Here is a 27,665-nt window from a genome sequence, read left to right on the forward strand (position 1 = left end):
AGACTCAACAGCTATTGCTCCCTCCACTTTAGCTTATTTTTCCATTTGAAAATGTAAAAAAAGAAGTGCATTATGTTGTATTTACTGTGCTTGGCTAATAGACTACTGTTGCCATTAAGTTTTTTAATCTTTTTTTTAAAAATTAATCATTCTTTGAGGTAAGAATCCCAGGCATTAATTTTTTTGCTTTAATAGAGGATAGTTACTGGTGTTAAATACATTTATTGTAAACTTTAGACACAAAAATAGGTTCTCTAGGCCATTCACATGCACATTAAAATCAAAAAGCTGCAAACTACAACAATTGCATATAATTATACAAACGATGCCACTCGGTGACGATTGCAGGTTGCTGTCCATGCAAGATGATCATGGGCATTATCTATGAAGCCTTAAGATCCAGAAGTGTTGTTACTACCGAACCTCTGATTAACACTGTGAAGTAAGTGTTTTGGAAGACAGTTCCACGCGTTGGCTAACATTTCTTTGAAACAAATGACTGCTTCTAAGCTTAGCCTGAAAGTAGACAAGGAAAGAGAAAATATTTCACTTTACTATTTAGAAGTACATTCACTTGAAGAACTCTGAAGTAACACCCCTCTTCCAATGATTTTCATAGGAACTGATTGGTTCTGTCAGTGAAGACTCATTCTTGCCTTTACATAATCCATAAACTTGGACTTTCAAGCATGTTAAACAATTTAAAATAATCTTGAGTGCTAAGTAAAAAATTACTTACCGTACAAGAGATTTTGGTTGAACTGAGAATATAAGTATTTCATTGCTGTGTGCCTAAAAGCAGGTATGAAGAACACATTAAAAAGTGCTTCATGAATACGTCTCAGTAATACTGTAAAGGGGTGGTGCACTTACAGCTCTGTGATGAACAAGCAGGTTGTTGGCACAGCCACCAAAAACAATCACTTCTCCTTCATCGCTGGCACAGGCTGTATGCCATAACCTTCATTTAAAGAGAAATTTGAGTTTGAAGTCACCCAAAACACCAAGTTTATCATTTACATTACAGAATAGAGCTGATGAAATTATAACCAGAGCTTTTAAGTAACAAACGCCACAAAAATCGGTGTCTACGTCATCTGGATATTATTTTTCCTCTGGTCTGGTCCTCATTTGTGCATTATGGGGTGTGAATTGAACAATCTGCTCTCTAGGTCTTCAGACGTGAAACTCTTAAGAGGAACTGAGTGGTATGAGCCCTCTCTCTTCCTTTCCTAGGAAGTGTCAGTGGCCTCTCTGCAGAACAACTGAGAAGCTCAAAGTTGTAGCTGAGGAGACTGTGGAAGTCTCTGAAGGAAAGTCTGGTAATTCCATGCAAAGACGACTTGGGCCAGATAAAGTCTAAGTGATGTTGACCACACTTGGGTTGCAAGCTTGGGGGCAGAGGAATGTAAGATAGCATACCTAAATGTGCTCTCAACACCAATCTCTACATTCTCTAGCAAATAGTTTGTAGATTAATGAGATATAATCATAACAGGCTCCTTTTTAGATTATTTAATTTCTTAATCTGTTATACAGTGCTACTGCAAATGTAATCAGTAGCTGTTGATTCCCCCCCCCCCTTGAGGACATTTTATTTATTAAAATAAAAAAGTGGGGCCAGCGCTGTGGTGTAGCAGGTAAAGCCACCATCTGCATGCCGGCATCCCATATGGGCTCTGGTTCAGGTCCCAGCTGCTCCTCTTCCAATCCAGCTCTCTGCTATGGCCTGGGAAAGCAGCAGAAGATGGCCCAAGTTCTTGGGCCCTTGCACCTATGTGGGCAATATGGAAGAGGCTCCTGGCTCCCAGCTTGGGATGGACCCAACTCCAGCTGTTGCAGCCATTTGGGGAGTGAACCAGCAGATGGAAGACCTCTCTCTCTCTCTGCCTCTCTGTAACTCTGCCTTTCAATAAATGAATCTTAAATTAAAAAAAAATTCATGGGGCTGGCACTGTGGTGTAGTGAGTCGGGCCTTCCCCTGTAGCACCAACATCCCATATAGGCCTGGGTTCGAGTCCCAGCTGCTCTGCTTCTCATCCAGCCCCCTACTAGTACATCTAGGAAAGCAGTGGGGGACAGCCCAAGTGCCTGGGTCCCTGCACCCGCGTGCAGAGAAGCTTCTTGCCCCTGGCTTTAGCCTGGCTAGGCTCCAGTTTTTGTGACCATTTGGGGAGTGAACCAGTGGATGAAAGACCCCTCTGTCTGTAACTCTGCCTCTTAAATAACTTTTAAAAAAATTAGCTGTCTTAGAAAAAAAAAAAGGTTTATTTATTTGGAAGGCAGATTGAGAGACAGAGCTTCCATCCACCAGGAGCGTCATCTGGGTCTCCCTTGGGCCATCTTCCACTGCTTTCCCAGGTGAATTAGCAGGGAGCCTGATGAGAAGTGGAGCAGCCAGGACCAGCACTCCAAAGGGATTGGCGGTGCTGCAGGTGGCAGTTTAACCTGCTGTGCCATGGCCTTGGCTCTGAGTACATTCTTTAAGGGTTTTTAAAATTCTGCCCTTTCTAGCCGGTGCCGTGGCTCAATAGGCTAATCCTCCACCTTGCGGCGCTGGCACACCGGGTTCTAGTCCCGGTTGGGGCGCCGGATTCTGTCCCGGTTGCCCCTCTTCCAGGCCAGCTCTCTGCTATGGCCAGGGAGTGCAGTGGAGGATGGCCCAGGTGCTTGGGCCCTGCACCCCATGGGAGACCAGGAAAAGCACCTGGATCCTGGCTCCTGCCATCGGATCAGCGCGGTGCGCCGGCTGCAGCGGCGGCCATTGGAGGGTGAACCAACGGCAAAAGGAAGACCTTTCTCTCTCTGTCTCTCTCTCTCACTGTCCACTCTGCCTGTCAAAAAAAAAAAAAAAAAATATTCTGCCCTTTCTAGTTTGTTTGTTTTTTTTTTAAATGATAAATCTTAAGATACAGTTCAACTCATTCAGGTTAAGGACCAGATTATAAATTTTATGCCAAGAATTTTATAACAGGAAGAAGCAAAAATAAAAATCAGCTCTATTCTTCATACACAGATAAACCTTAGTGAATGCTAGGATTTTTAAAAGAATGATGATCTATACATCCAAAATGTCTTCAATTTTTAGCAGTCACACATATGGACCTTATTAATTTAGTATTAAAATTATCTTTCAAGTACTTCATACCTTGGTTTTTCAGTATAGGGATGATTAAATTGTATCCATTCATTTTTACTGATGCAGTAAGTCCAGGCATCACCTGAGTAAAGCAGATAGAGTTATGAAGTGGATTACCCTGTAGAGACGATTGTCATTTAAGGGGCATAGCTTTGGTAGTAAATCAGGTCATATGTAGATGTGAAAATACTTTTTTTTGCACTTCTCTGCATTTGACTAGGTAAGCATGCGTGTTAGAGGATCAAAATTAAATAAGAAACCTTCCAGCCAACCCTTCAGCCTGCTGATGCATATGAAATAGGCTGATTCCAGCTACTTTCTGTGTATGGATAATATATGTATAATGATTTCATTGTCATATTTTTAAAGGACTTACTTAGTGGCTGTTTATCAGTGGTAAATCCTCCAAAGAGAAAAAGATGGTCTGAAGAAACTGGTGTTAGTGAATGCCACGATCGGCCAACTGGGCATATGCCTTGTGGAATTCTGAAAATAACAGCCAGGTTACAACCCCTGTGTTTAAGAGCAGCTACTGTGTTTCATATAAATATTGAAGATTTCCTTTAAAATTTATCATAAAAAAAGACTTTATAAAGGCTTCTTGGTATTAACAACTACCTGCTTTATTTTCTTTGAAGGCAGGGTCAACTTTAGACCTTTTCTTTTCAATAAACATTGAGCACATGCTACATGCCAGGCATGTAGTTATGGGAACTGGAAATAAAAAAATAAAATCCCTTCCTTAAGGACCTTGTGATGATTTTTTAAATTAAATTCTTAGTTATAGAAGATTTAAGTAAGTATATTGTATACCTAGAATAGGGAATAAGCGGGGCGGGGGGGTGGGCAGGATCTGCAGTTTTTAACAAGTTTCTGTATAATTATCTGAAGTGATACCTACAATTCAGTCCACTCCCATGTATCCAGATTAAGGTAGTGAAGGTCATTCATTCTGGCATCCTAAAAAAGAAAATTAAGTCATTAACATCTTGAAGAACTCAGGAGCAAGTCACTGCAACTGTTTATGCACTCACTCGGTATCTGCCTCCGAACACAAAGCCTTTGTTCCCAACTGTTGCACAGGCGTGGGCAGCGCGAGGGGAAGGTGCTTTACCCTGTGAAGAAATCGTAGAGCCACTTCATAACCAGACTTTCATACACAGGGAAAACACCAGAAGTCTCCTCTGGATGTGGGTGACAATATGAAAGATTGTTCAGCTTTCCTTTAGAAGGCACAAGTACAGACCTCTGGCCAATAGCAGCTTAGCTGATTGCCAAGACTGGAAACTTAAATTTTCTTTCTTTGAGATGGGTTACAAATGTGCTGGTTACAAGCAGAGCGGTTTCTTTCTAGCGTATTAGGCAGCAATCTAATGCGAGGTTGCTTAGACAGTAGAAGCCGCCTCAGTCTTTGTATTCATCCAGCTTTTCTCAGTTCTGATTCCTTCAGTGAGGACTAAAGCTCACCTTTTGCCAGAAAACAACTGTCAACTTAAACATCTCCCCAACCCCACTTCTCTGTAGGGTCCTTGCTGTAATAACTGTTCACCAAGAACTCACAGCAGTGACCGGCTGACTCCAGGTGAACGTTTCAGTGTCTAAGATGTGTACATGATCATTCCATCCTCTTGGATGACTTGAATTCTACAGAAAACAGAAATTTCTAAGTTATTTTACAAATAATCTTCATACAATTATATAGCCACCTGATATACTAAAAAGGCAAACTGTGAATGAACATAAATTATACTTCTATGCAGATCATATGCAAATATGAAACTTCACTTACCCAAAAAGATGTTTCATCAAATTCAAAAGTTCCCAATACTTTATCTTCAGGTAAATAGCCATACCCTCCAAAAAATATTAATCTGATTAAAAAAAAGACAATGAAAATTAAAATACCCACAGATAAGACACAAGGGATACTTACTCTTATTTTGTTATATTCTATGATTTGAGAAGGCACTGAGTATATGAAAATGCTTATTCAAATAATAATGCTTAAGTATGTCCTACCTGCTATGTAAAATGCTTTTATGTGTTAATTTACTTAATCCTCATACAGGCTGTTGAAGTATGTCCTGTGTTTAGAACTAATGGTAAGGCTACTTGAATGGTGAACCCCTGCCGGCATGAGCCCCCGAAGCTGCAGTGCTGCTAACTCACTTGTTTTTATATACCCAGACGCCCAGCTTGTCCTTTGATGATGGAGGGATTCCTTGGCAGTCAATTCGTTCCCACTGTAACACTCTGTCTGTAGATCTCGAATCCAGCATGTAGAACTGTTAGAAGCAATGATTTCAGTTAGATTTGATATGTCAAAGAAATTCCACTTTGGTGTCTGATTCTCTGCGATTCATGCTAAAAATATCATCTGTGTCAGTGCTACTGAAAATGTGACTGCAGACTGGCCTGAGCCTGGATTAAGAAGCTGTGACACACTCGAGGCTTAGCTCACTCAGCACACATTACTTTGACTGCTTTTTTCCCTAGAGCCTCCACTTTCTGATGTGTTCATTTGCCTTCTGTCACAAGCTCCTTATCTTGCCTTAGATGGCGACTTATTTACGCTATCAAGAAGACATCAAAGACGACCAAAAAAAAAAAAAAAGTTTTGCAGCTTTAAGTTCAGTTTAACAAACACATCTTCATTGCCAATTTAACTCTAAGAGCTAAGAATCAATACTTAAAAGATTAAATATTGGGGCTGATGCTGTGGCACAGCCGGTTAATGCCGTGGCCTGAAGTACCAGCATCCCATTTGGGCGCTGGTTCGAGATCCAGCTGTTCCACTTCTGATCCAGCTCTCTGCTATGGCCTGGGAAAGCAGGAGGAGATGGCCCAAGTCCTTGGGCCCCTGCACCCACGTGGGAGACCCAGGAGAAGCTCCTGGCTGCTGACTTTGGATGGGCGCAGCTCCGGCCGTTGCAAAGTGACCAGCGAATGGAAGACCTCTCTCTTTCTCTGCCTCTCCTCTAACTCCAACTTTCAAATAAATAAATAAATCTTTAAAAAAAAAAAAAGATTAAATATTGGTCTGTCCTTCAAAAGGTCACACCCAGGTAAGATATATTGAAACATTTAATTTTAAACCCTAGCCACTGACATACTAACCATGATAATTTTGTGATCATCCCCTAAAACCACAGCTTCTCTCCTTCCCAGACTTCCTCACACTGTTTCTCACCTTTGGGTCTGAAAAATACATGGGTCAACTACAGATGTACCTCACAAAATCTTTTAGGCACAGAATCCTTCCTTCAAACAAAATCTTAAACAAAATCTCAAAGAAAAACGAAAGTGCAGCTGTGCTTGTCAAAGCTGAGGCGGCAGGTCTGGAGCCACGTCAGGCCGGCGTTCCCCGCACGGGCTATCGGGCATCTCGGAAATCCTAGAGCACCCAGAAGCAGAGTTTGAAACATTCGCAGCCTTACCTTTGTCTACGAAACAACCTGACATTTCTGTAAACAAGAAGTTTTAGCTTTTAATCCCTGCATCCTCGCCACCCCTTCCAGCTTGACTGTCCGTGTCAGCATCAGCTCCCGTGTGAGGACTCGTTCTGCTCTCCTGTCCTCCCTGACACAATGTCAGGAACGCTTTCTGTCTACAGTTGAGGAGTTACTACTGTGTGCTAGGCTGGGCATCTCCATGCGATGCTGCCGCAATCATTTAGATGCTGTTTCCCTTCTACAGAGTAGGCTCCTGGAGGCAGGGAGCGTCACTCACCTCTGTCTCAATGTCCAGTCAGGTGCTCAGCACATAAGGTGCTTACTGAGTTGCCAAATGAACCGCTAGGAGCTACCCATCTTCCCTAGCTTTAATGGCTGATTCACCTGTCTCTTCCTGGCCTAAAACAAAACTCGTGATGATCTGAATGGCAGTGTCATAGGTCACTATATTCTAGCAATGTCAACATATAAAATTTTGTCAGTGTTCATTTATCCTCAAGGCTTTGCGAGTGGTGGTTTGTTCACCTGTGTCCTTCCTTCCATGGTTACATCTTGTCTTCACTTAGTAGTGTTCTTTTTAACTAATATTCACCTAACACTTAGAGGCTCTAAGAACAAGCAGCGGCAAAGAACATAAGGAAAAACCGAGAAGTTTCCACAAGGCCTAGACGGGTAGACAAAAATACTAAAACATACATTCATAGCATAATCAGCTACACATTTTCTAAACTGGGACTAACAGGGCAAACCTTAGAAATCTGAGGTTGTCTCAAAGAGAGTACACATAAAACTGCGGTCCTTAACCATGGTCCTTAGAAACACTGACCTTATTTGTATTGCCTCTTGAATGGTGTCCTCCAAACAAGTACAGCACCCTGTCTACACACACAGCACAGCTTCCTGACATAGAAGGAGGCACATCACCTTCAGTGTTAATTTTTTTCCTGAGGGGGGGAATTAAATGTAATTAAGTTTCCTAAAAGGGGAGAAATTAAAAAATACATCAAGAGGACTGACTACAGCTGGGCTCCCCCGCACACCCACACACACAGGTAGTGCTTGCTCCCCGTGTGCTAACACTCCTCCAAGTACTTTGTATCAGCTCTTCCTCAAACTCCAAATAAATCCTAATCCAGACGTAAGATCTCTAAGGTTTGGGATATCAACAGTGCTCCTGTCTGCTTTGCTAGCACTTATTAGGCTTCAAGTCTTGGTGGGCTTATTTTGTTTTTTCTCCTCACCCCCCAGTGGGCTTATTTTTAAGAACTATTTACTTTAAAAGGGATTGTAGAATCCTATCAAAAGAATATCATAAATTTCAAATCTCTAGACAAAGACAAGCAAATAAGCTCATACTAAATTGATTTGCTGTTTAGAAATAATCCTGACACTTTCTAGTTTAATTCTTAAACCAAGTGGGACTATTCTTCTGGTTTTGAGATGTACAATAAGTGAAATATTTAAATCACAAAGCCACAGGGCATGACTTCTTTAACTAATCCCTGGACACAGCTAACTCAGCATTTTGAAAAAAACACTAATTCCATCAAGGACATGCTCTTCACGCCCACTGGCAGAAAATCCTCTCAAGGGGCCGTCACTTACGGCACCAGCCTCCCATAATTGCCGATTCAAGTCCCAGCTGCTCCACTTCCAATCCAGCTTCCTTGATGGCCCAAGTGTGTGGACCTCCTGGCTATCTGTGTGGGAGACCCAGAAATAGCTCTTGGCTCCTGACTTCAGCTGGGTCCAGACCTGGCCATTGTGGCCATTTAGGGAGTGAACCAACAGATGGAAGAGCTCTCCCTCCCTGATGCTCTGCCTTTCAAATAATCCTTTAACAAGAAAAGAAAATCCTTTCAGATTATCCAAAGTTTATATAAAAGGGAAACTTAAGTTTCTTTGGGTTTTTAAAAAAATATTTTAAAGAGCTAGGTATACAGTTTTAAGAGCTCATTAAAATCGAATACTACTGGGGCCAGCGCTGTGGCGCTGCGGGTTAACGCCCTGGCCTGAAGCGCCAGCATCCCATATGGTTGCTGATTCGTAGACCCAGCCTGGCTACTCCACTTCCTGTCCAGCTCTCTGCTATGGCCTGGAAAAGCAGTGGAAGATGGCCCAACTCTTTGGGCCCCTGCATCCACGTGGGAGATCAGGAAGAAGCTCCTGGCTCCTGGCTTTAGATAGGCGCGGCTCCAGCCGTAGCGGCCATCTGAGGAGTGAAACATTGGATGGAAGACCTCTCTCTCTCTCTGCCTCTCCTCTCTCTGTGTAACTCTTTCAAATAAATAAATAAATCTTTTTTAAAAAATCGAATACTACCTTTATTTTTAGATAAAATCCTAAACTATCTAAAATCCTCTTTAAGATGCCATGCATCACACTACTTGTAACACTGAAACAAATGTGGAACTTTATTCTTCTATTTTAGGATCTAAAGACTCTCTCTTACATTACATGATGTTTACTTCGAGAACCTTGAGATTCTTTTTCTAAGATTACAAAAGTACTGAACTGTGAAGAAATGCTGAAGTGTCTCTAAGCTTAGCACAAGCTGAACTACAACACTTCTCCGAATGGCATGGAAAAGTCTCATGAAAAAAGCTGCATGGACTTCCAATTTTTTTTCCACCAAAATAAAGTTTTATTTCCATTTTCCACAAAATTTTTTGCATCATACAGATAATGTCCTTAAAATATTTTTGTTCATTAGAATGCGCTTTCAGCTTTTTTCTTTGCGACCTTATTTGACTTTTTAATCCCCCTGATGACAGCCATAGTTACCATCGTCCGGTTTCCATGTTGTAGATCCATAATTCTTCTCTAGGCAGATAGAAGTCATACAATCCTCTGACTTGATTACTCTAGAATTTAAAAATCGCAAATATACAAAATGAAAAAATATGCAACAGCACACCTTTAACATATCAATTCCTACTTGAGACAGTCATTATGAAGTTACTAGTTATGAAAGTAATTACATCGCTTCTCGGCCTTTTGGCTAAGATCAAGTGTGTGTGAAAGTAATTACAGTATATATTTATCATTATAAGGGCATAATGCCCCAGACCCATGCCACACAACTTCCTAGAGGCAGCTCTGAACTTTTAGATAGACTACTTGAAGTTACAAGCTCTCGGGCGTCTCAGGCTGCTTTATCCCACCTGGCCCGTGCGCCCCGGTCCGCCGTATGCCCTCGGGAGCCCTCGTGCCATGGTTTGCAGACTGGTGAAGGCGCCTGCCCTGCAGCCAGCCGCACAGGTCTGGCTTTCAGGCCCGCGCTCCGCTCCTCTCCCCCCTCACTAACACACACAGGCGCTGAACTGCAGATCCCGCATCTAAGCCCTAAGCACGATCTCAGGCTCCCTGCTCTAACACTGAGTTTACCATATGCTGGCAGAGTGCCGGCCACACGACTTATTTAATCCTCACCAACAACTCTGGAAGTAGCTGATACAAACAAGCAGGTTTTCCAGAGAGGTGCAGCAATTTCCCCAAGGTTACTCAGCAGTACGCTGGGGCCGTGTACACATCTCCACCTCGCAGATCCAGGGAGCCGCCGGAGTGACAGTGGCCTGACCCCGAGTAGACAGAAAACTGGGGGCTGTGCAGCAAGAGCTTCCTGTGCCTCGGCTCAGGGTCTCAGCCGTCATCTCCCACATCAGCCTCCGGCATAAACCCATGGGAAGCCCTCCACCACCACGAGCACGCCCCCCAGAGCAAAGCGCCATTCTCTCAACGCAATGCTGCTAACGTCTACAAATCAGTATCAAGTCGCTTTCCACTCATCGTCCAACAGGTTTGCTGTTCTCCCGAGGCAGTACCTACATTTCAGTAGTCACTGGCCCCTCCCTCCCGCAGCCCCACACCCCTACTAAATACCCTGGGAACGCCTTTTCCCAGGAGGCTGGGGAAGACCATGGAGATGAATAATTAAGACTGGCAAAAAAAATTAGTGGCCCCATCAAATGAAGGCATGGAGACAGCCCTGCCAAAAACGGTCAGCTAAGACCGGGTCGGCCGTACCGGTACCCGGGCACAGGTGCGGTGACCGAGATTCCAACCAACCGGGGGCACGGAGAGGGCAGTTTTTAAGGCCAAAAGGGGATAACGCATTCTGGAATGGATCGCCAAATGAAATGAGACGATTCTAGAACGCAGAGCGGAAGCTCTAGAGGCCACAGGGCATTAGTGGGGAGCCGGTGTCCAGGGGAGGCCCCCGGGTTGGCGCCCCCAGCCGGCGGGGGGGAGAACGGCACCGGCTCCCGACGGGCAAGGCCGGTTCTCCTTAGGGCATCCCCGAGCGGCGCCCGCGGTCGCAGCTGTCGCTGGGGACTCCGCGGGGTTGCCAGGGGGAGCTTTTCCGTTAATTTTCTTAACTGGCGTTCCTTCTGCAACACCTGAGCCCGTTCTCAGGGAAGCCGGAAGGCAAACGGCCACCTGCACAGGTGCAGCTGGGTCAGTCTCCTCCCGCGACTCGGGTGACCTCTCAGAATTCGACGGGGAGTTTGCTACACGGGGGCCACCGCCCTACGTGGGCAACGGTAACCGTGTCCACGGCATACAGTGGCCTCAGGCGGTCCTGAGAGAGGGCCTTGAGCCATCTCACGCCCCTCCAACCCTTGCCAACACGACGCGGTTCGCGTCACCCACCGCCCAACAAGGAGCCTCAGGTCGGCGTGGCCACGGCCCTGGAGCCCGGGCAGACGCCGCCCGCCGGAGGAGGAGGCCCCTCGGCCCGGCCCGGCCCCCGGGGCCAGCCGGGCGACGACGGCGCCTCCGGCCACTCACTGACCTTGTAGCCGCCCCACACGAACATGTGGCGCCCGTCGCTAACGGCGACGTGGCCGCTGCGCTCAGCGGGGCAGGCGAGCTCCATGGCTTCGTAGCCCTCGAAGGCCGGCCCTGGCAAGTCGTCCGCCCGCAGATCCTCGTTGCCCTCAGCCATCTTGAGGCCGCCCCGCTGCTGGCCAAGAATGCCCACACCCGCGAAGGGGCAAGAGACAAAGAGAACGGGGAAAAAACCGCGCAGCGGCGCGATGCAGGGAGAAGGCGGCGGCAGCCAAAGGGACGGCGGTCGGGCCTGCCGGCCGCCTGCGCGCGCGCCGCCCTCCGCCGCGGCCGAGGGCCGGTGGCGAGCCCGGGAGCCCGAGAGGGCGCAGAGGGGTCGCCCGCGGGCCGCCGCGCGCTCGCAGCCTGTGCGCCCCGCCTCCGGGAGCCCGCGGCCCTTGTTTACGCCGCGGCCGGAAGCCGCCCGTTCCGCTGACGCCGCTCGGAGGCCTCCGGAAGTGCGGCCGGCGCGAGCGCACCCAGCGCCGGGTCCTCCGGCCGCCGCCGCCGAGCGGCCGAGTTCCGAGTTCCATCACGTTCCGAATCTCCTTTTACGGCGGGAACTGCGAGGCGCACCGGCGTTTAGCCAGAGTCTCGCAAATAAATACATCAATAAATAAGTTTTTCTTTTCCCGGTGTTGGCTTGAGGGGCGTTCCCGGAGGGCTTGCAGCCTGGGCAGGGGCACTGACATGGCTCAGCAGTGAGTTTGCGGCCTTAGCTTCTCAGAGCGAGTGTCTGGCTGCCCTGTGGGCCCAAGGGGCCCCCCAGCTCTCCCCCGACCCGGGACCGCGGCCCTCTCGGGGGTCCCCGCTGAGCCGCCACCCACTTTGCAGAACTGTGTTAAACAATGTTTCAGGAGAGGCACTCGCGCTTCCCTGCAGGGAGGAAGGCGGATCCTGCGCCCATGTTGTGTGACACTTTGCAGTCAGGCCAAAGACGTCTACGAATGGCTGTCAACCTAAAAATCGCAGTTCCTAACGGGCGATCGTCCTGAGTGCCCGGTGTAACGGCGCCGGTCGGGTCGGCTGTGTGATGGGAGAGGCGCTTTTCCTCCTCCTCCTCTCGCTGGGGCCGCTGCGCAGACGGGGTGGGTGGGGGGTGCTCAGGACGACCACCACAGCGAAAGTTTCCTCGCTGAGATTTACAGGGCCCGAACGCCTGCCCTTGCGGAATCTCACTTCAGAGAATTAACTGAAGCCTTCGGCGAGTACACGAGTCACCTGGTGCGCTCCTGCCCTGGTCGGCGCCCTGCGCCTGGCTGGCTGCAGGCTCTCTGGCAGCCGGGTGATCTACTTGTGGCCTGCCAAGTGGGTGGCGAGCCAGCTTCCGAACTCGAACCAACTCCGAGGTTACTTAAATACCTTGAGCACGTGTTCGTCGTTCTTTGATGGGGCCCAAACTTTCTCATCATCTTGCTTAACCGGACGAAACCGGGCTGGCCCCAGCACCCCTGGCCAGCTTCGCTGCCTGCTGTCTCTGGCCCCTGCCAGCCCCATTGTCGGCCCCATGAACATTCTCGTTTTTTTTTTTTTTTCTTTTAAGATTTTATTTATTTACTTGAAAGTCAGAGTTAGAGAGAGGCAGAGAGAGAGGTCTTCCATCCGCTGGTTCATGCCCCAAATGGCCAGAGCTGAGCCGGTTTGAAGCCAGGAGCCAGGAGCTTCTTCCAGGTCTTCCACCGGATGCATGGTCCCAAGGACATGGGCCATAGCAGAGAGCTGGATCAGAAGTGGAGCAGCCGGGACTCGAACCAGCACTCATATGGGATGCTGGCCCTGCAGGCGGCAGCTTTACCCGCTACACCACAGCACCGGCCCCTTCTCTTGGATCTGCAAACACATCTGGCTCTCTTTAGCAGTAGGGACTTCGCAACTGGCAGCCTCCCAGTCTGAGCTGAGTTAGCGCTTCCTAAAGGAAACCTTCCCCCATACCTCACCCCATTTTTAGGTTCCTGGCCACTGTTAGCATCCTTCTTACTTCTCCAGAGCATGATATGGCTCATTAAAAAAAAAAAAAAAAAAAAAAAAAAAAACCACAAACAAAACTGTCATGTCACCAGTTATCTGCTGTGGGACACTTCACTTCAGTGGTGCCTTGCTCCACGATGCAAAACTAACACTTGTTCTAAAGGTATGAGAAGTGTGTGGCTGCAGTCTCTGCCAGGATCCATAGAATATGGGCGAGGTTGGTCTTTGCAGGCTGTCAGCCAATCGCCTGTCAGGGACATCACATGTTGGTTTTAGTGCTTATTCCACAAAGAAAACTATTCTCTCTCTCTCTCTTTTTTTATAACTTACATTTTCACCTTTTAAAAATATTTTATTTATTTATTTGAGAGGCAGAGTTATGGACTGTGAGAGGGAGAGAGAGAAAGGTCTTCCATCCGCCGCTTCACTCCCCAGAGCCGTGCCGATCTGAAGCCAGGATGCAGGTGCTTCTTACAGGTCTCCCACGCAGGTGCAGGGGCCCAAGCGCTTGGGCCATCCTCCACTGCTTTCCCAGGCCACAGCAGAGAGCTGGATCAGAAGAGGAGCAACCAGGACTTGAACCGGCGCCCATATGGGATGATGGTGCTGCAAGGTGTTGCAGGTGGAGGATTAACCTATTGTGTCACAGCACCAGCCCCAAAAACGATTCTCTTCCTCTGCTACCTTGGTGGAGAAGTTTTCTGGGCTGCCATGGGAGATACGTGGAATCACAAATAGACCAAGCAATGTTTTCTAGTGTTGTGCTTATAAAATCCTTACGGATGGGGTCGTTGTTGTGGCGTAGCTGGTAAAGCTGCCGCCTGCAGTGCTGGCATCCCATATGGGTGCTGGTTTGAGTCCTGGCTGCTCCACTTCTGATCCTGCTCTCTGCTATGGCCTGGGGAAGGAAGCAGTGGAAGATGGCCCAGGTCCATGGGGCTCTGTATCTGCATGAGAGACCCATAAGAAGCTCCTGCCTCCTGGCTTTGGATTGGCACAGCTCTGGCTGTTGCAGCCATCTGGGGAGTGAACCAGCGGATGGAAGACCTCTCTTTCTGCCTCTGCCTCTCTGTAACTCTGCCTTTCAAATAAAAATAAATAAATCTTTAAAAATAAGAGTATAAAGGGGGGATCGATGTTGTGGTGTACAGATATAGTGCCTGCCACACTAGCATCTCATATGGCTGCTGGTTCAAGTCCCAGCTGCTCCACTTCTGATTCTGCTCCCTGCTAATGACCTGAGAAAGCAGAAGAAGATAGCCTGAGTGCTTGGGCCCTTGAAACCCACGTAGGAGACCCAGATGAAGTTCCTGACTCCTGGCTTCAGCCTGGGCCAGCCCTGGATGTTACGGGGAGGGAAGCAGCAGATGGAAGATCTCTGTTTCTCCTTTTCTCTATGTAACTCTTTCAAATAACTAAATCTTAAATATATATATTATATATATAAATATATAAAGGAGCCCCTTGTGGGGAACCACAGGCTGGCCACCTGTGGGAACTTCCTCACTTTGCTGTTTGCATGGCCTGTTGTAACAACTTGTGCAAAACTAGTTAAGGAAGTGCTGGCTGCTGAGAAAAACAAGTCAAGGAAGTGCTAACCACAGGATGTCCTGAAGACACAAACAACCCCATGGAGCAAGATGAACTTTCGACCTGAGGCACTATGTGCCCTTCAACTTGATTGGACTGTGCCTGCATGGCCTGCATGTGAACAGACTTGCCATTGGCTGGGAGCGTCCTGCTAGGGGAACCTAGGGTATATAATGGGGATAGGATTGTGTAGGGGGATGAGGGCTTGGCTTCTTTTCTTTCGCCTTGCATCTGGATGAATAAAGTTCCATGAGAACCGAGTAAGCAGCGATCGTGTCGTTACTATGCTGGACTCTCGCGGGCAAGCGTCCGGCAGCCCCTAGACTCAAATGTTGTCAGAAGTTTGAGAACTGCCATCCTAAAGAATTTCTGATGGGGCCAGTACGGTGGCATAGCAGGTTAACACAGTGTCTGCAGTGCTGGCATTCCATATAGGCGCTGGTTCGAGTCCTGGCTGCTCCACTTCCAATCCAGCTCTCTGCTAATGGCCTGGGAAAGCAGCAGAGGATGGCCCAGGTCCTTGGGCCCCTGCACCCACATGAGAGACCCAGAGGAAGCTCCTGGATCCTACCTTTGGCCTGCCCTGGTTGTTGTGGCCAATTGGGGAGTGAATCAACAGACGGAAGTGCTCTCTTCTCTTCTTCTTCTTCTTCTTCTTCTTTTTTTTTTTTTTTTTTGACAGGCAGAGTGGACAGTGTGAGAGAGAGACAGAGAGAAAGGTCTTCCTTTGCCGTTGTTTCACCCTCCGATGGCTGCTGTGGCCGGCGCACCGCGCTAATCTGAAGCCAGAAGCCAGGTGCTTCTCCTGGTCTCCCATACGGGTGCAAGGCCCAAGGACTTGGGCCATCCTCCACTGCACTCCTGGGCCACAGCAGAGAGCTAGAGTGGAAGAGGAGCAACCGGGACTAGAACCTGGTGTGCTGACGCCGCAGGCGGAGGATTAGCTTATTGAACCGCGGCGCTGGCCTGCTCTCTCCTTTGAGGAGTGAACCAACAGATGGAAGATCTCTCTCCTCTCTCACTGTAACTCTTTCAAATAAATAAACCTAACAAAAAGATCCTCTGATAAAGGCTGGCATACAATCAGTAGCTTGAAAAAGCAAAAGCAGAAACAATGGGCAGGCATGTGGCACAGCAGGTTAAGGGACGCCCACATCCCATCTCAGATGCCAGCCTGAGTCCTGGCCGCTCTGTGGCTCTGATCCAGCTCCCTGACTTCAGCCTGGGCCAGCCCTGGCTGCTGCGGGGCATTTGTGGCGTGAACCAGCAGATGGAAGAGCTCGCTCTCTCCCTCTGCCATTCTGCCTTTCAAGGTGATGGAAATAAATACACATTTTAAAAAGAAAATTCACTGGAAGTGACTTGAAATTCAATAACTGATGGTGCTACAAAGTCCTCTATCACAGAATACCTGTGTCGCTCCCCGTCTTCGTGGAGGAACGACACAGGACCCTGCGTTGTTCTTTCGTCTGCTCGGCCCTCCCCGGGTTTGCTGCTGGTTCTTCCCGGGTTGGCTACCAACCCTTCCACCTCCGTGGAAGGGCGGTTCCCCCTAGCCACTTTCCCCACTTCCGCGGGGGAGCGGCACACCGCCGGCCGGCTCTCTCGGGGGCTGCACAGGTGTTCCCTCAGATGTTCCCCTTAGATGTTCCTGGTGCATATTGTCTCTCTCCTCCTTTATAGTCCTCTTCCACCAATCCCAACTCTGTTACCCACACGCCGAGTACGCTGCTCTCCTCCAATCAGGAGCAGGTCCTACAGTTTATTGGTTGAACTGGAGGCAGCTGTGTAGAAGCTGCTTCTCCCTTCTCAGCGCCATATTGTGGGAGAGCAGATGCATAGAATAAGTCTTAATTCCAGTAACTTAGTCTAGTCCGGGTTGCTCCCCACAGATCCCCCTTTCTTTTTATTTTTGGCGTTGATACTCGCCTGTCTTTGGTGCCCCGCGGCACACACTCTGCTCTGCTTGCTAGAGTTGCCCACAGGTGCTTACAAGTCCTATCAATCAGGCAAACCGAATCCGGGTCCTCTCTTCGCCATGTTGTGAGGAGGTTTTTAGGCGCTGATGTGTGCCTGAGTTCGGTGCCCTGCAGCGCATGCTCTGCTCTGCTAGAACCGCCTGCAGGTGCTTACAAGCCCTATCAGGCAAACCGAATCCAAGCCTTCTCATTGCCGTATTGTGGGGAGACTTATTGGTGTTTATTCGTGCCTATCTTCGGTGACCTGCAGCTCATACTCTGGTCGAGCTGCCTGCTGGTGCTTATTGCCTTACTAATCAGGCAGACTGAATCCAAGCCTTCTCATTGCGGTATTGTGGGGAGACTTATTGATGTTAATTCGTGCCTGTCTTCGGTGACCTGCGGCGCATAAGCTGCTAGCCGCCCGCAGGTGCTCACCACCTCCCTAATCAGGCAGACCGAATCCAAGCTCTCTCATTGCCATGGTGTGGGGAGGCCTTATTTTTCTCTATTTCTCTACCTCCAGGCATTCCTATCTCTCCTATTTTACTTCTATCTGCCAGCATTCCTATTTCTCTCATTTTACTTCTAAACTTCTGTTTCTCTTATCCCTGCGGCTTCCCGGCGCCCGCCCCGAGGCTGCTTCTCGGCGCCTCACCCCACGGCGGCGGCTTCCCGGCTCTGAGCCGCTTCAGCCCACACTTCTCTCATCTGTGCGGCTTCCCAGCTTCGCGCGCGCACTTCGCGGTCTCCGCGCCCACACCACGGCTTCGCACTAGCCCCACGTTCCCTATCTATCACGCCCCGTGCTCTCTCTGCACACAGCGGCTTCCGCGAGTCACACAGCGTAGCTTACGTTTCCGCCACCACCGGTATTCAATCTAAGTTCCCCGGGCTAACCTGGCGAATTCAACCTATAGCTTACGTTTCCGCCTTACGGTTTGGCTTCCCGTCTTTTGCTCCCTGGGCTAATCTGACGGATTCCAACCTGGCGGTCCACGTCTCTGCCTCTGGTTCCAGATTTTCGCCTTTTGTCCCCCGGGCTGACTTAAAGAATTCCAAGCTGGCTTACGTCTCCACCTCGGCCTGCACTCGCGGCTTCATCCTCCCTAACATTTTTCTCTACCAGGTATATTTCCCTAAGTTTTCTTCCAACAATATTCCTCCCTCATTTCTCCTGGCTTCTCCCCACAGTCCGTATCCGAGTCTGTTTGTTCTAGCTTTCACTTTCGCTTTCGACCTTAGAGATTTCTCCCAGCTTCCCCCCGTAGTCCGTATCCGAGTCTATGCCTAGGCTTTCAATAGCTTCTTCTGGCACCTTTTTCGTCCGGCTTTTCCCTAGGCTCTTTGCTAGTCTCTCTCTCTCTGGTATTTTCCCACTTCTTCCTGTTTCTTCCCTCATAAGTTTCCTATCCCTCCTAGGTTTCCAATCCGAGTCATGGCACCATTATGTCGCTCCCCGTCTTCGTGGAGGAACGACACAGGACCCTGCGTTGTTCTTTTGTCTGCTCGGCCCTCCCCGGGTTTGCTGCTGGTTCTTCCCGGGTTGGCTACCGACCCTTCCACCTCCGTGGAAGGGCGGTTCCTCCTAGCCACTTTCCCCACTTCCACGGGGGAGCGGCACACCGCCGGCCGGCTCTCTCGGGGGCTGCACAGGTGTTATTCGGATAGATGTTCCCGGTGCATGTTGTCTCTCTCCTCCTTTATAGTCCTCTTCCACCAATCCCAACTCTGCTACCCACACGCCGAGTACGCTGCTCTCCTCCAATCAGGAGCAGGTCCTACAGTTTATTGGTTGAACTGGAGGCAGCTGTGTAGAAGCTGCTTCTCCCTTCTCAGCGCCATATTGTGGGAGAGCAGATGCATAGAATAAGTCTTAATTCCAGTAACTTAGTCTAGTCCAGGTTGCTCCCCACAACCTGCACAAAAGTCTCAGCCCAAAAAGTGCTCTCGTGAGACTCCGTTTCTGGCCTGCCTTGTAAGGAGCTCAGAAGCTACTACTCCACTCTCCTAAGTACAGAGTCGAACAAACTGGAAAATCACTAACTGCTCCTTTTTTCCTTTTTTTTTTAAATTTATTTATTTTTATTTGAAAGGCAGAGAGAGAGAGACAGAGAGACTGACTTCCCTCTGCTGGTTCATTCCTCAAATGGCCACGAAAACCTGGGCTGGGTGAGGCTGAAGCCAGGAGCCAGGAGCTTCACCAAGGCCTCCCATGTGGGTGGCAGGGGCCCAGGTACTCTGGCCATCTTCTGCTGCTTTCCCAGGCACATCGGCAGGAAGCTGGATCGGCGGTGACTCAAACGTGTGTTCCCATGGGATAACAGCTTCTGGGGCCGCAGCCTCACGTGCTGCGCCACAACGCAGGCCCCAACAACTGCCTTAGATCCATCAGGGAAGTGAGGTCAGCAAGCAAAAACACTGTCCCCAAAGTAGAGCGCAGTGGATGCAGAGAAACACAACTCGCCAAAGCAGAAACTTCCTTGGAGATGAGTGCTGCGGCAGGGAAACCCACACAGTAGTGGATGAACTGCAAGAAGTTCAGTGTCGTCAAGTCTCAGACCCAAAACGCCAGGGGCTCTGGCCGTGGGAGGGCTCCCCCTCCTATGAGTTTTAGCTCTGGGAGTACTCCTGGGTCCGCACAGTAAATATCAGAGAAAAATTCCCTCAAGCTTCAAGCCAGGGAAGGGAAACAAGGAACCATTTTGAAATGAGCCAGAACATTCTATTCTTCTTATCAGGGTGTGCAGTCAGGAGAGGCTATTTTATCAGCGCCCAACCCACCTAGTAAAAGAGAAACAGCTAAATCCAGCCTGTCACACCATCCTGGGACATGCAACAGTGAATTCATATCCAGGCTCACGAAACAGACAGAGATAGTCACAGGGCTACAGAATGCCTCCCCGCCCCCAGCTCCCTTCCACCACACAACGAGAGACCTGCGGAACAGAGTTCACAGTCCAGCTTTCAACAGAAAGTTACCAGGCATCCTACAAGTCAGAAACACCGTCTGAGGAAACAGCCGAGTACTGCAAGCAGGCTCAGATATGGCCAGGCTGTTGGAGTTAACAGAATGGGAATTTAAAACAAACCATGATTAAGATGCTGTGAGCTCTAATGTAAAAAAAATAGAACATCCAAGAACAGATGGGTTATGTGGGCAGAGAGGTAGAAATTCTAAGAAAGAACCATAAAGGAAGTGCTAAAGAACGCTGTGGGACCGGCATCGTGGCTCACTTGGTTAATCCTCCACCTGTGGCGCCGGCATCCCATATGGGTGCCGGTTCTAGTCCCGGCTGCTCCTCTTCCAGTCCAGCTCTCTGCTGTGGCCCAGGAGTGCAGTGGAGGATGGCCCAAGTCCTTGGGCCCTGCACCCGCATGGGAGACCAGGAGGAAGCACCTGGCTCCTGGCCATTTGGGGGGTGAACCAACGGCAGGAAGACCTTTCTCTCTCTCTCTCTCTCTCTCTCTCTCTCTCTCTCTCTCTCTCTGTCTAGAACTCTGCCTGTCAAATAAGGAAGGAAGGAAGGAAGGAAGGAAGGAAGGAAGGAAGGAAGGAAGGAAGGAAAGAACACTGTAATGAAAACAAAGAATGCCTTCGATGGGCTCATCCATAGACAGGACACAGCTGAGGATAGAATCCCGGAGCTTCACAGTACATAATAAACCTTCCAAAGCTAAAAAGCAAAGAGAAAAAAAAAAATCCTCTTCCAAAGAAGTAGCCCCCTGCTCCCTCCCCCCCCCACGCACAAAGAGCCACCAAACGTGGCACAATTACAAAACGTGTAGTAACCGATGTTGCGATGGGAGTATGAGAAGGACAAGAAAGAGAGGAAGGCACAGAAGAAATACTGGGAGCAAAAATGATTGGGAATTCCCCAAGTCAACTTCAGACACTGAATCCCAAGTCCAGGGAGCTGGCAGAACACCAGGCAGGCCGAACATCAAAGGGGCAGGGGACCAGCTACACCAAGATGAGACGTACTATATTCAAATTTCAGAAAACCAAAGACAAAGCCGGAGCTACCTTACTCACAGAGGAGCAGGGTAAACAACTGCATCCAGATTTTCCTCAGAAACTATGCAAAACAAGAAAACTGGGGTCACCAGACTGTACAGGGAAAATGTGTATTATGAAAAAACTAAGCACAAAGGTCAAATTTTTTTCACAACAAAATAAACTTATGCTAACTTGTTACATATCTGACCAGGCTCCTGTGTGAGGCATTAAGAAGGTTGAGACAACAGTTTGAAAAGAGCCCCTATTAAGCAACATCAATTCTGCTAACCTTTTTTGACTGAGGTTGACCATGGATAATGAAAACCATAAAAAGCAAAGCCAAAGATAAGGGGACACTAATGTACAACAGAAAAATAGGGATCAAAAAATAAAAATAAAGAGGCACCAACAACAGATGGGTTACTTGATATATTTCTGTTTTATAAACATATACATTATGCAGTTTTAGAAACAAACGGCTAATAATTTTTTTAAAAAGATGATTATGCAAAGATAATTTCTGGAAAAAGCGCACACTAATTTTGATGCACTGTGTATTTATACCATATTAAAATTGACAATTCCTTAAAACAGTCCTTCCTGACAGCTGGAAGGATATTGAGAAGTGCCTTTCCCTTGAGAACTAGACTGTGCACTCACTTCATGACCTGCCCAGGAAAAAGCCATCAACCTCTCCAGTCATCTTCCAAAGGCACAGCCAGGAAGGGAGATCCAAAGGCACAGGCTTGAGGCTGGCTTTCTCTTGAGCTCCTATACACTGAGGACGCCACCAGCACGACAGCTGAGCGTGACCATCAGCAGGCGAGAAGCGAGGGCTGAGTACTGCCTGGCCTAGGGAACTCCACACCCGGTTTCGCCAGCTGCCGGAATTTCTGCATCCTCCTAATAGCAGGGAAGCCCTGGGTTAAGCCAACGTTTGGAAAGTGGAGATAACAGAGCTCCCTGCCGCCCCCACCATGGGGCTCCCGTAACTTTCTGAAGCAACACAGGGTTCTGAGGAAGGATAGCACCAGCTTTGTGTGCTACACATCATTTATAGTTTCCTTTTCTTAATGCTCAAAAGAGAATGGGCATTTTGAGGCAGATAATCAAAGCCTTTAATGTTGCAAATAAACCACTTAAAACCGAAGAGCTCTTTAACAGGCTGGAGAAGCTAAGACTGGCTAAGACGCCTGTGCTGTGCCTCGCCTCACGCTGAGGTGCCTGAGCTAGGATCCCAGCTCTGCTACCGCCACGGGCTTCCTGCTATAGTACACCATCAAAGGCGGCAAATGATGGCTCAAGTAGTTCTGTCCCTGCCATACATCCACTGGATAGGGTTCCTGGTGTCGCTCCCCCTCTTCGTGGAGGAGCAACACAGGACCCTGCCTAGGCTTCATATCCGAGTCACGGCACCATTATGTCGCTCCCCCTCTTCGTGGAGGAATGACACTAAGCCCTGCCTAGGCTTCATATCCGAGTCACGGCACCATTATGTCGCTCCCCCTCTTCGTGGAGGAACGACACAGGACCCTGCGCTGTTCTTTCGTCTGCTCGGCCCTCCCCGGGTTTGCTGTTGGTTCTTCCCGGGTTGGCTACTATCCCTTCCACCTCCGTGGAAGGGCAGTTCCCCCTGCCACATTCCCCACTTCCGCAGGGGAGCGGCACACCGCCGGCCGGTTCTCTCGGGGGCTGCACGGGTTCCCTTAGATGTTCCCCATAGATGTTCCTGGTGCATGCCGTCTCTCTCCTCCTTTATAGTCCTCCTCCGCCAATCCTAACTCGGCTGCCCACACGCCGAGTACGCTGCTCTCCAATCAGGAGCAAGTCCTACAGTTAATTGGTTGAACTGGAGGCAGCTGCGTAGAAGCTGTTTTCTCCTCTCCCAGCGCCATATTGTAGGAGAGCAGATGCATAGAATAAGTCTTAATTCCAGTAACTTAGTCTAGTCCGAGCTGCTCCCCACAGATCCCCCTTTCTTTTTATTTTTTGGCGTTGATACGCGCCTGTCTTCGGTGTCCCGCGGCACACACTCTGCTCTACTTGCTAGAGTTGCCACAGGCTCTTACAAGTCCTATCAATCAGGCAAACCGAATCCGGGTCCTCTCTTCGCCATGTTGTGAGGAGGTTTTTAGGCGCTGATGCGTGCCTGTGTTCGGTGCCCTGCAGCGCATGCTCTGCTCTGCCTGCAGGGGACTTACAAGACCTATCAGGCAAACCGAATCCAAGCCTTCTCATTGCCTTATTGTGGGGGAGACTTATCAGTGTTGGTTCGTGCCTATCTTCGGTGACCTGCAGCTCATACTCTGGTCGAGCTGCTTGCTTGGCGCTTACCGCCTTAAATCAGGCAGACCGAATCCAAGCTTAATATTGTTGTATTGTGGGGAAGCCTTACTGATGTTAATTCGTGCCTGTCTTCGGTGACCTGCGGCGCATAAGCTGCTAGCTGCCCACAGGTGCTCATCGCCTCACTTGATTAGGCAGACCGAATCCAAGCTCTCACATTGCAGTGTTGTAGGGAGGCCTTTTTATTTCTCTATTTCTCTATCTCCGGGCATTCCTATTTCTCCCATTTTACTTCTATCTTCCAGCATTCCTATTTTTCTCACTTTACTTCTAAAACTTCTGTTTCTCTTATCCCTGCGGCTTTCCGGCGCCTCGCCCTGCCGGCGGGTTCCCGGCTCTGCGCCGCTTCAGCCCGCGCCTCATCTGCGCGGCTCGGCTTTGCGCGGCTTGGCTTCGTGCGCTCCGCGGTCTCCACGCTTAACCCTTTCGCGTCTGAACCACGGCCTACGCCAGCCCCGTTCCCTATCTACTCACGCCCCGTGCTCTCTCTGCACGCGGCGGCTTCCGTGAGTAACACAGCGTAGCTCACGTGTCCGCCACTAGCATTCAATCTAAGTTCCCCGGGCTAGCCTGGCGAATTCAACCCAGCGTACGTCTCCGCCCCACGGTTTGGCTTCCCGTCCTTTGCTCCCCGGGCTAATCAGACGGATCCCAACCTGGCTCACGTTTCAGCTTCTGGTTTCAACTTTTCGCCCCCTATTCCCGGGCTAACTTGAGAACCCCAAAGTGGCTTCCGTTTCCGCCTTGGCCTGCCCCCCACGGCTTCAATTTCCCTAACACTTTTCTCTACCCGGTATGTTTCCCCAAGCTTTCCTCCAACGATATTCCTCCCTCATTTCTCCTGGCTTCTCCCCACAGTCCGTATCCGAGTCTGTTTGTTCTAGCTTTCACTTTCGCTTTCAACCTTAGAGATTCCTCCCAGCTTCCCCCCGTAGTCCGTATCCGAGTCTATGCCTAGGCTTTCAATAGCTTCTTCCGGCTCCTTTTTCGTCCGGCTTTTCCCTAGGCTGTTTGCTAGTCTCTCTCTCCGATATTTTCCCCTTCTTCCCGTTTCTTCCCTCCTAAGTTTCATATCCGTCCTAGGTTTCCTATCCGAGTCAGGTTTCCTCCCTCCTAGGTTTCCTATCCGAGTCACGGCACCATTATGTCGCTCCCCCTCTTCGTGGAGGAGCAACACAGGACCCTGCCTAGGCTTCATATCCGAGTCACGGCACCATTATGTCGCTCCCCCTCTTCGTGGAGGAACGACACAGGACCCTGCGCTGTTCTTTCGTCTGCTCGGCCCTCCCCGGGTTTGCTGTTGGTTCTTCCCGGGTTGGCTACTATCCCTTCCACCTCCGTGGAAGGGCAGTTCCCCCTGCCACATTCCCCACTTCCGCAGGGGAGCGGCACACCGCCGGCCGGTTCTCTCGGGGGCTGCACGGGTTCCCTTAGATGTTCCCCATAGATGTTCCTGGTGCATGCCGTCTCTCTCCTCCTTTATAGTCCTCCTCCGCCAATCCTAACTCGGCTGCCCACACGCCGAGTACGCTGCTCTCCAATCAGGAGCAAGTCCTACAGTTAATTGGTTGAACTGGAGGCAGCTGCGTAGAAGCTGTTTTCTCCTCTCCCAGCGCCATATTGTAGGAGAGCAGATGCATAGAATAAGTCTTAATTCCAGTAACTTAGTCTAGTCCGAGCTGCTCCCCACACCTGGCTCCTGGCTTTTACCTCAGCCAATCCTTCAGCATGGCCAGCATTTTGGGAGTGAGCAAGTAGATAGAAGCTCTCTGTCTCTCCACCTCTCAAAAATAAATAAATAAATATTTATTTATTTAAATAAAATATTAGCCAGATTTTTTTTCCCAAAAGGTTTGCATTCTACTCAATGTAATCTCTTGTTATCCAATCAGGTTTCAGTATATTTTTGACTTAAATATAAAATGCTGATACTGAGATTCATAGTGATAAGATAATTACTTCCCAGGTATGTATATGGCACGCTATTCCTTTTCCAGACCTATTATTCACACTAAAAAGAATAAGAAAAAAAAACTCACTATGAAATATTTTGCACAATCAACTCTAATGACTAATTCACACTGACAAAATTATGAAAACAGTAACTCAGTCCTGTACTTTGTACAATAAATAAAAGATAAACACAAAATATTTCGACATAGATTTACACATCCAAAATCCATGTATAAAATATATCTCCAAAAATTTGATAAAATGCTACAAATTACTATAGTTTTCATTATAAATTATATATATATTTCAATATACAAATATACTCTTTCTAACATTTTAGATTTCAGAGAGAATTTTCATGGAGAGTATTTTATACACTGAGATTTTTGGTGATTATCAGCAATTACTACTCCAGAGGAAGGGTATGACTGGGACAACAGGAGGAAAAATGTCTTAGTTGTGGTAAAAGTCCTGTTTTGAGAAATACAAAGCCCGGTGCTCTGTTCCTGTGTAGGTGGTAGTACTGAAAATGGAAGGGAAGGGGTTCGATTTTCAACCCGGGGTCTCGGAGCAGCAACTCTGGAGGACGGGGCGGCCGACCTGAGGCTTCCCATGGCGCCCGCTTCTGCAGGAGCATCCTGCACTGCGTGTAGAAGATCACTCCGGAAGCATTCTTCCAAGGCAGAACGGGCCCCAGCGCGTCTCCCCGGGTAGTAACTACACCGCTTCTCAAAATTGCAAAGGCTGTGCAGCACACAGACCTCCACTTTATGTTAAATACGGTCTTCACATGCAGAAAACTGGACAAACTGGTACCTTACGGGATGATGGGGAGACAGCTGGCTCTCTGAGGACACCTTCGTGGGAAAGCCGCCTCAAGGGCAGGCGGTCAGTCCTTAATACTTACCGGTGTTTGCCTCTCTAATAATCCCTGCCCAGCTCTACTAGTTAATAATAACTAGGTAATAATAACCTAAGGGCAAAGCTTAGGTAGTTTTAACGTAACTTCTGAAAAATTTACTCTTTCTCAAAGTTGCTAGGAAGTGTTTTTATATCTACATCTACCATTATGTTGGGGGAGGGTGTGTGTGTGTGCTGAAGTCCTTGGAGCAATTCCTTATTCTCAGACTTGAATGATGTTTCCAGTAAAGACTGCACACTGAGCTAAACTCTGTAATAACTGCCTTTACTTTCAGAAACAATATCTGTTGGGCAGATGACAAGGAAATTGGTTTATAAATTAATCTGCATTAACATCTTACTTCCATATATCCCACGCCACATAATTACATTAACAGAGCATTTTCGCTTCAGATTTTTTCTCTTAAATAAACTGCAGTTGGGGAGTGTAAGTGGGTGTGATTTAAATGTTTAAACATATGAAATCTATAGACACTATAATAATTTAACTGCTACTGATTCACTGATATTTATTTTCTGTTTCTTCCTTTTGGACTCTTTGCTCTTCTCGGTGATTAACTGCAGTCCAAAATGTTATTTTTTTGAGGACTTGCTGCAGGAGTTTAGGAGGTAATAAAGATATTTGACTTTTTAAGATGACAGCATTTTTACCAATGCAGTCAAGGCATGACCTGCAAATAAAATGTAACAGAATGATTAGTTTTTGAACATGAAGTCATAATACAAAATACTTACGGTTAAGTGTGCCTAAAAATAAAAATAATTATATAAAAATTGTACATAGCAATAGTGTTGCTTTGCATTGTTTGCAACATGATGGGATTTTTTCCCCCCGAGTGTCATGATAATCATGTATCTTTAATGCATAGAGCCTGTATCTGACCAAAATTCAATGGAGATAAAAAATACAACTTACCAAGCTTAATGTTCACTAAGTGGAAAAGGTCCAGTTTAATGGCAAAACAGATCAGTCCAGTGCACATTCCTTCTTTACATTCCAGTTAGTCCAGGAAGCATTTAGCTTTCTCTGAGAACCGTCTTTTTCTTCCCTTGTCACTTTGATACCACTTTACCACTTGGTCCAAAAGCCCTTCCATAAATGACTGTGCTGGGTTTGCAATGTGACTTAAGTTGACCCAGACAGAATAGGTCAGAGACAAGACTACAGCGGCAACACAGAAAGACCAACAAAGGACTCCTTGTTTCTACTCCTAAGGGGTCTGGGATGTCTGTCTGCCTGTTCCCCACTCTACCCCACCCCACCTTTGGTTCCACTAGAGGGCAGTATCCTTCCAAATACAACTCTGTTTCCATTGTCGTTCTTTGAAGTGGTGTACAACAATAAAAAACTAAATAATATCAAAAATGATCTATGTAAAGTGAAAAGTTTTAATTAATAAAGGCAAGTCCTTTAAGCAAATTTTCTAAATAACTCACTCGGTTTTCCTGAGGTTAACTTTAGCTGTCATTTTGGCATCATTTATACTCTAGAGATGTCTACACTCTCC

At 48.1% G+C, this 27,665-nt stretch overlaps 2 protein-coding genes across 13 annotated transcripts in view; both read right to left on the bottom strand.

Annotated features, from left to right (window-relative positions):
- Window positions 1–202: 202 nt before the first annotated feature.
- KLHDC2 (kelch domain containing 2) lies at window positions 203–11,870 on the bottom strand. 2 transcript variants are annotated; one of them, XM_002718230.6, is made up of 13 exons: window positions 11,387–11,870; window positions 9,376–9,455; window positions 7,418–7,535; window positions 5,309–5,424; window positions 4,929–5,010; window positions 4,700–4,783; window positions 4,174–4,254; window positions 4,041–4,099; window positions 3,516–3,625; window positions 3,149–3,221; window positions 874–961; window positions 740–792; window positions 203–516 (listed from the first exon to the last, which is right to left on the bottom strand). In XM_002718230.6, exons 1-13 carry the CDS (start codon window positions 11,537–11,539, stop codon window positions 393–395), a joined length of 1,221 nt encoding a protein of 406 aa, XP_002718276.1. In that variant the 5' UTR covers window positions 11,540–11,870; the 3' UTR covers window positions 203–392. The 2 variants fall into 2 exon arrangements, with proteins under 2 accessions (XP_002718276.1, XP_089165404.1); XM_089309278.1 differs by lacking the exon at window positions 7,418–7,535 and having other exon boundaries at window positions 11,387–11,798.
- Window positions 11,871–12,941: 1,071 nt separating this feature from the next.
- The window catches only part of KLHDC1 (kelch domain containing 1), a 77,870-nt gene continuing 63,146 nt past the window's right edge, over window positions 12,942–27,665 (bottom strand). For 7 of the 11 annotated variants that reach the window (XM_089309270.1, XM_089309273.1, XM_089309267.1 and 4 more), the window contains 2 exons: window positions 24,976–26,828; window positions 21,354–22,280 (listed from right to left, as the gene is read on the bottom strand). In XM_089309270.1, the coding sequence (XP_089165396.1) occupies window positions 26,657–26,828 (172 nt within the window). In that variant the 3' untranslated portion in view covers window positions 21,354–22,280; window positions 24,976–26,656. Of the gene's footprint in view, window positions 13,637–21,353; window positions 22,281–24,975; window positions 26,829–27,665 lie in introns of those variants that run through there. The other 4 variants (XM_089309277.1, XM_089309272.1, XM_089309268.1 and 1 more) reach the window with 3 other exon arrangements.

This window comes from Oryctolagus cuniculus, chromosome 12, assembly GCF_051225735.1.
Source record: "Oryctolagus cuniculus isolate XC-2025 breed Fujian yellow rabbit chromosome 12, ASM5122573v1, whole genome shotgun sequence".
NCBI classification, from domain to species: domain Eukaryota; kingdom Metazoa; phylum Chordata; class Mammalia; order Lagomorpha; family Leporidae; genus Oryctolagus; species Oryctolagus cuniculus.

What these genes read in the sequence shown, in the direction of transcription:
- KLHDC2 (XM_002718230.6), bottom strand. Translation starts at nt 11,539, where the DNA reads ATGGCTGAGGGCAACGAGGATCTGCGGGCGGACGACTTGCCAGGGCCG. An exon ending in GGAGTCAGCCGGTCACTGCT is followed by an intron (nt 4,255 to 4,699) that starts GTGAGTTCTTGG and finishes ATTTCTTCACAG; the next exon opens with GGTAAAGCACCTTCCCCTCG. An exon ending in TGTTCGGAGGCAGATACCGA is followed by an intron (nt 4,100 to 4,173) that starts GTGAGTGCATAA and finishes TTTCTTTTTTAG; the next exon opens with GATGCCAGAATGAATGACCT.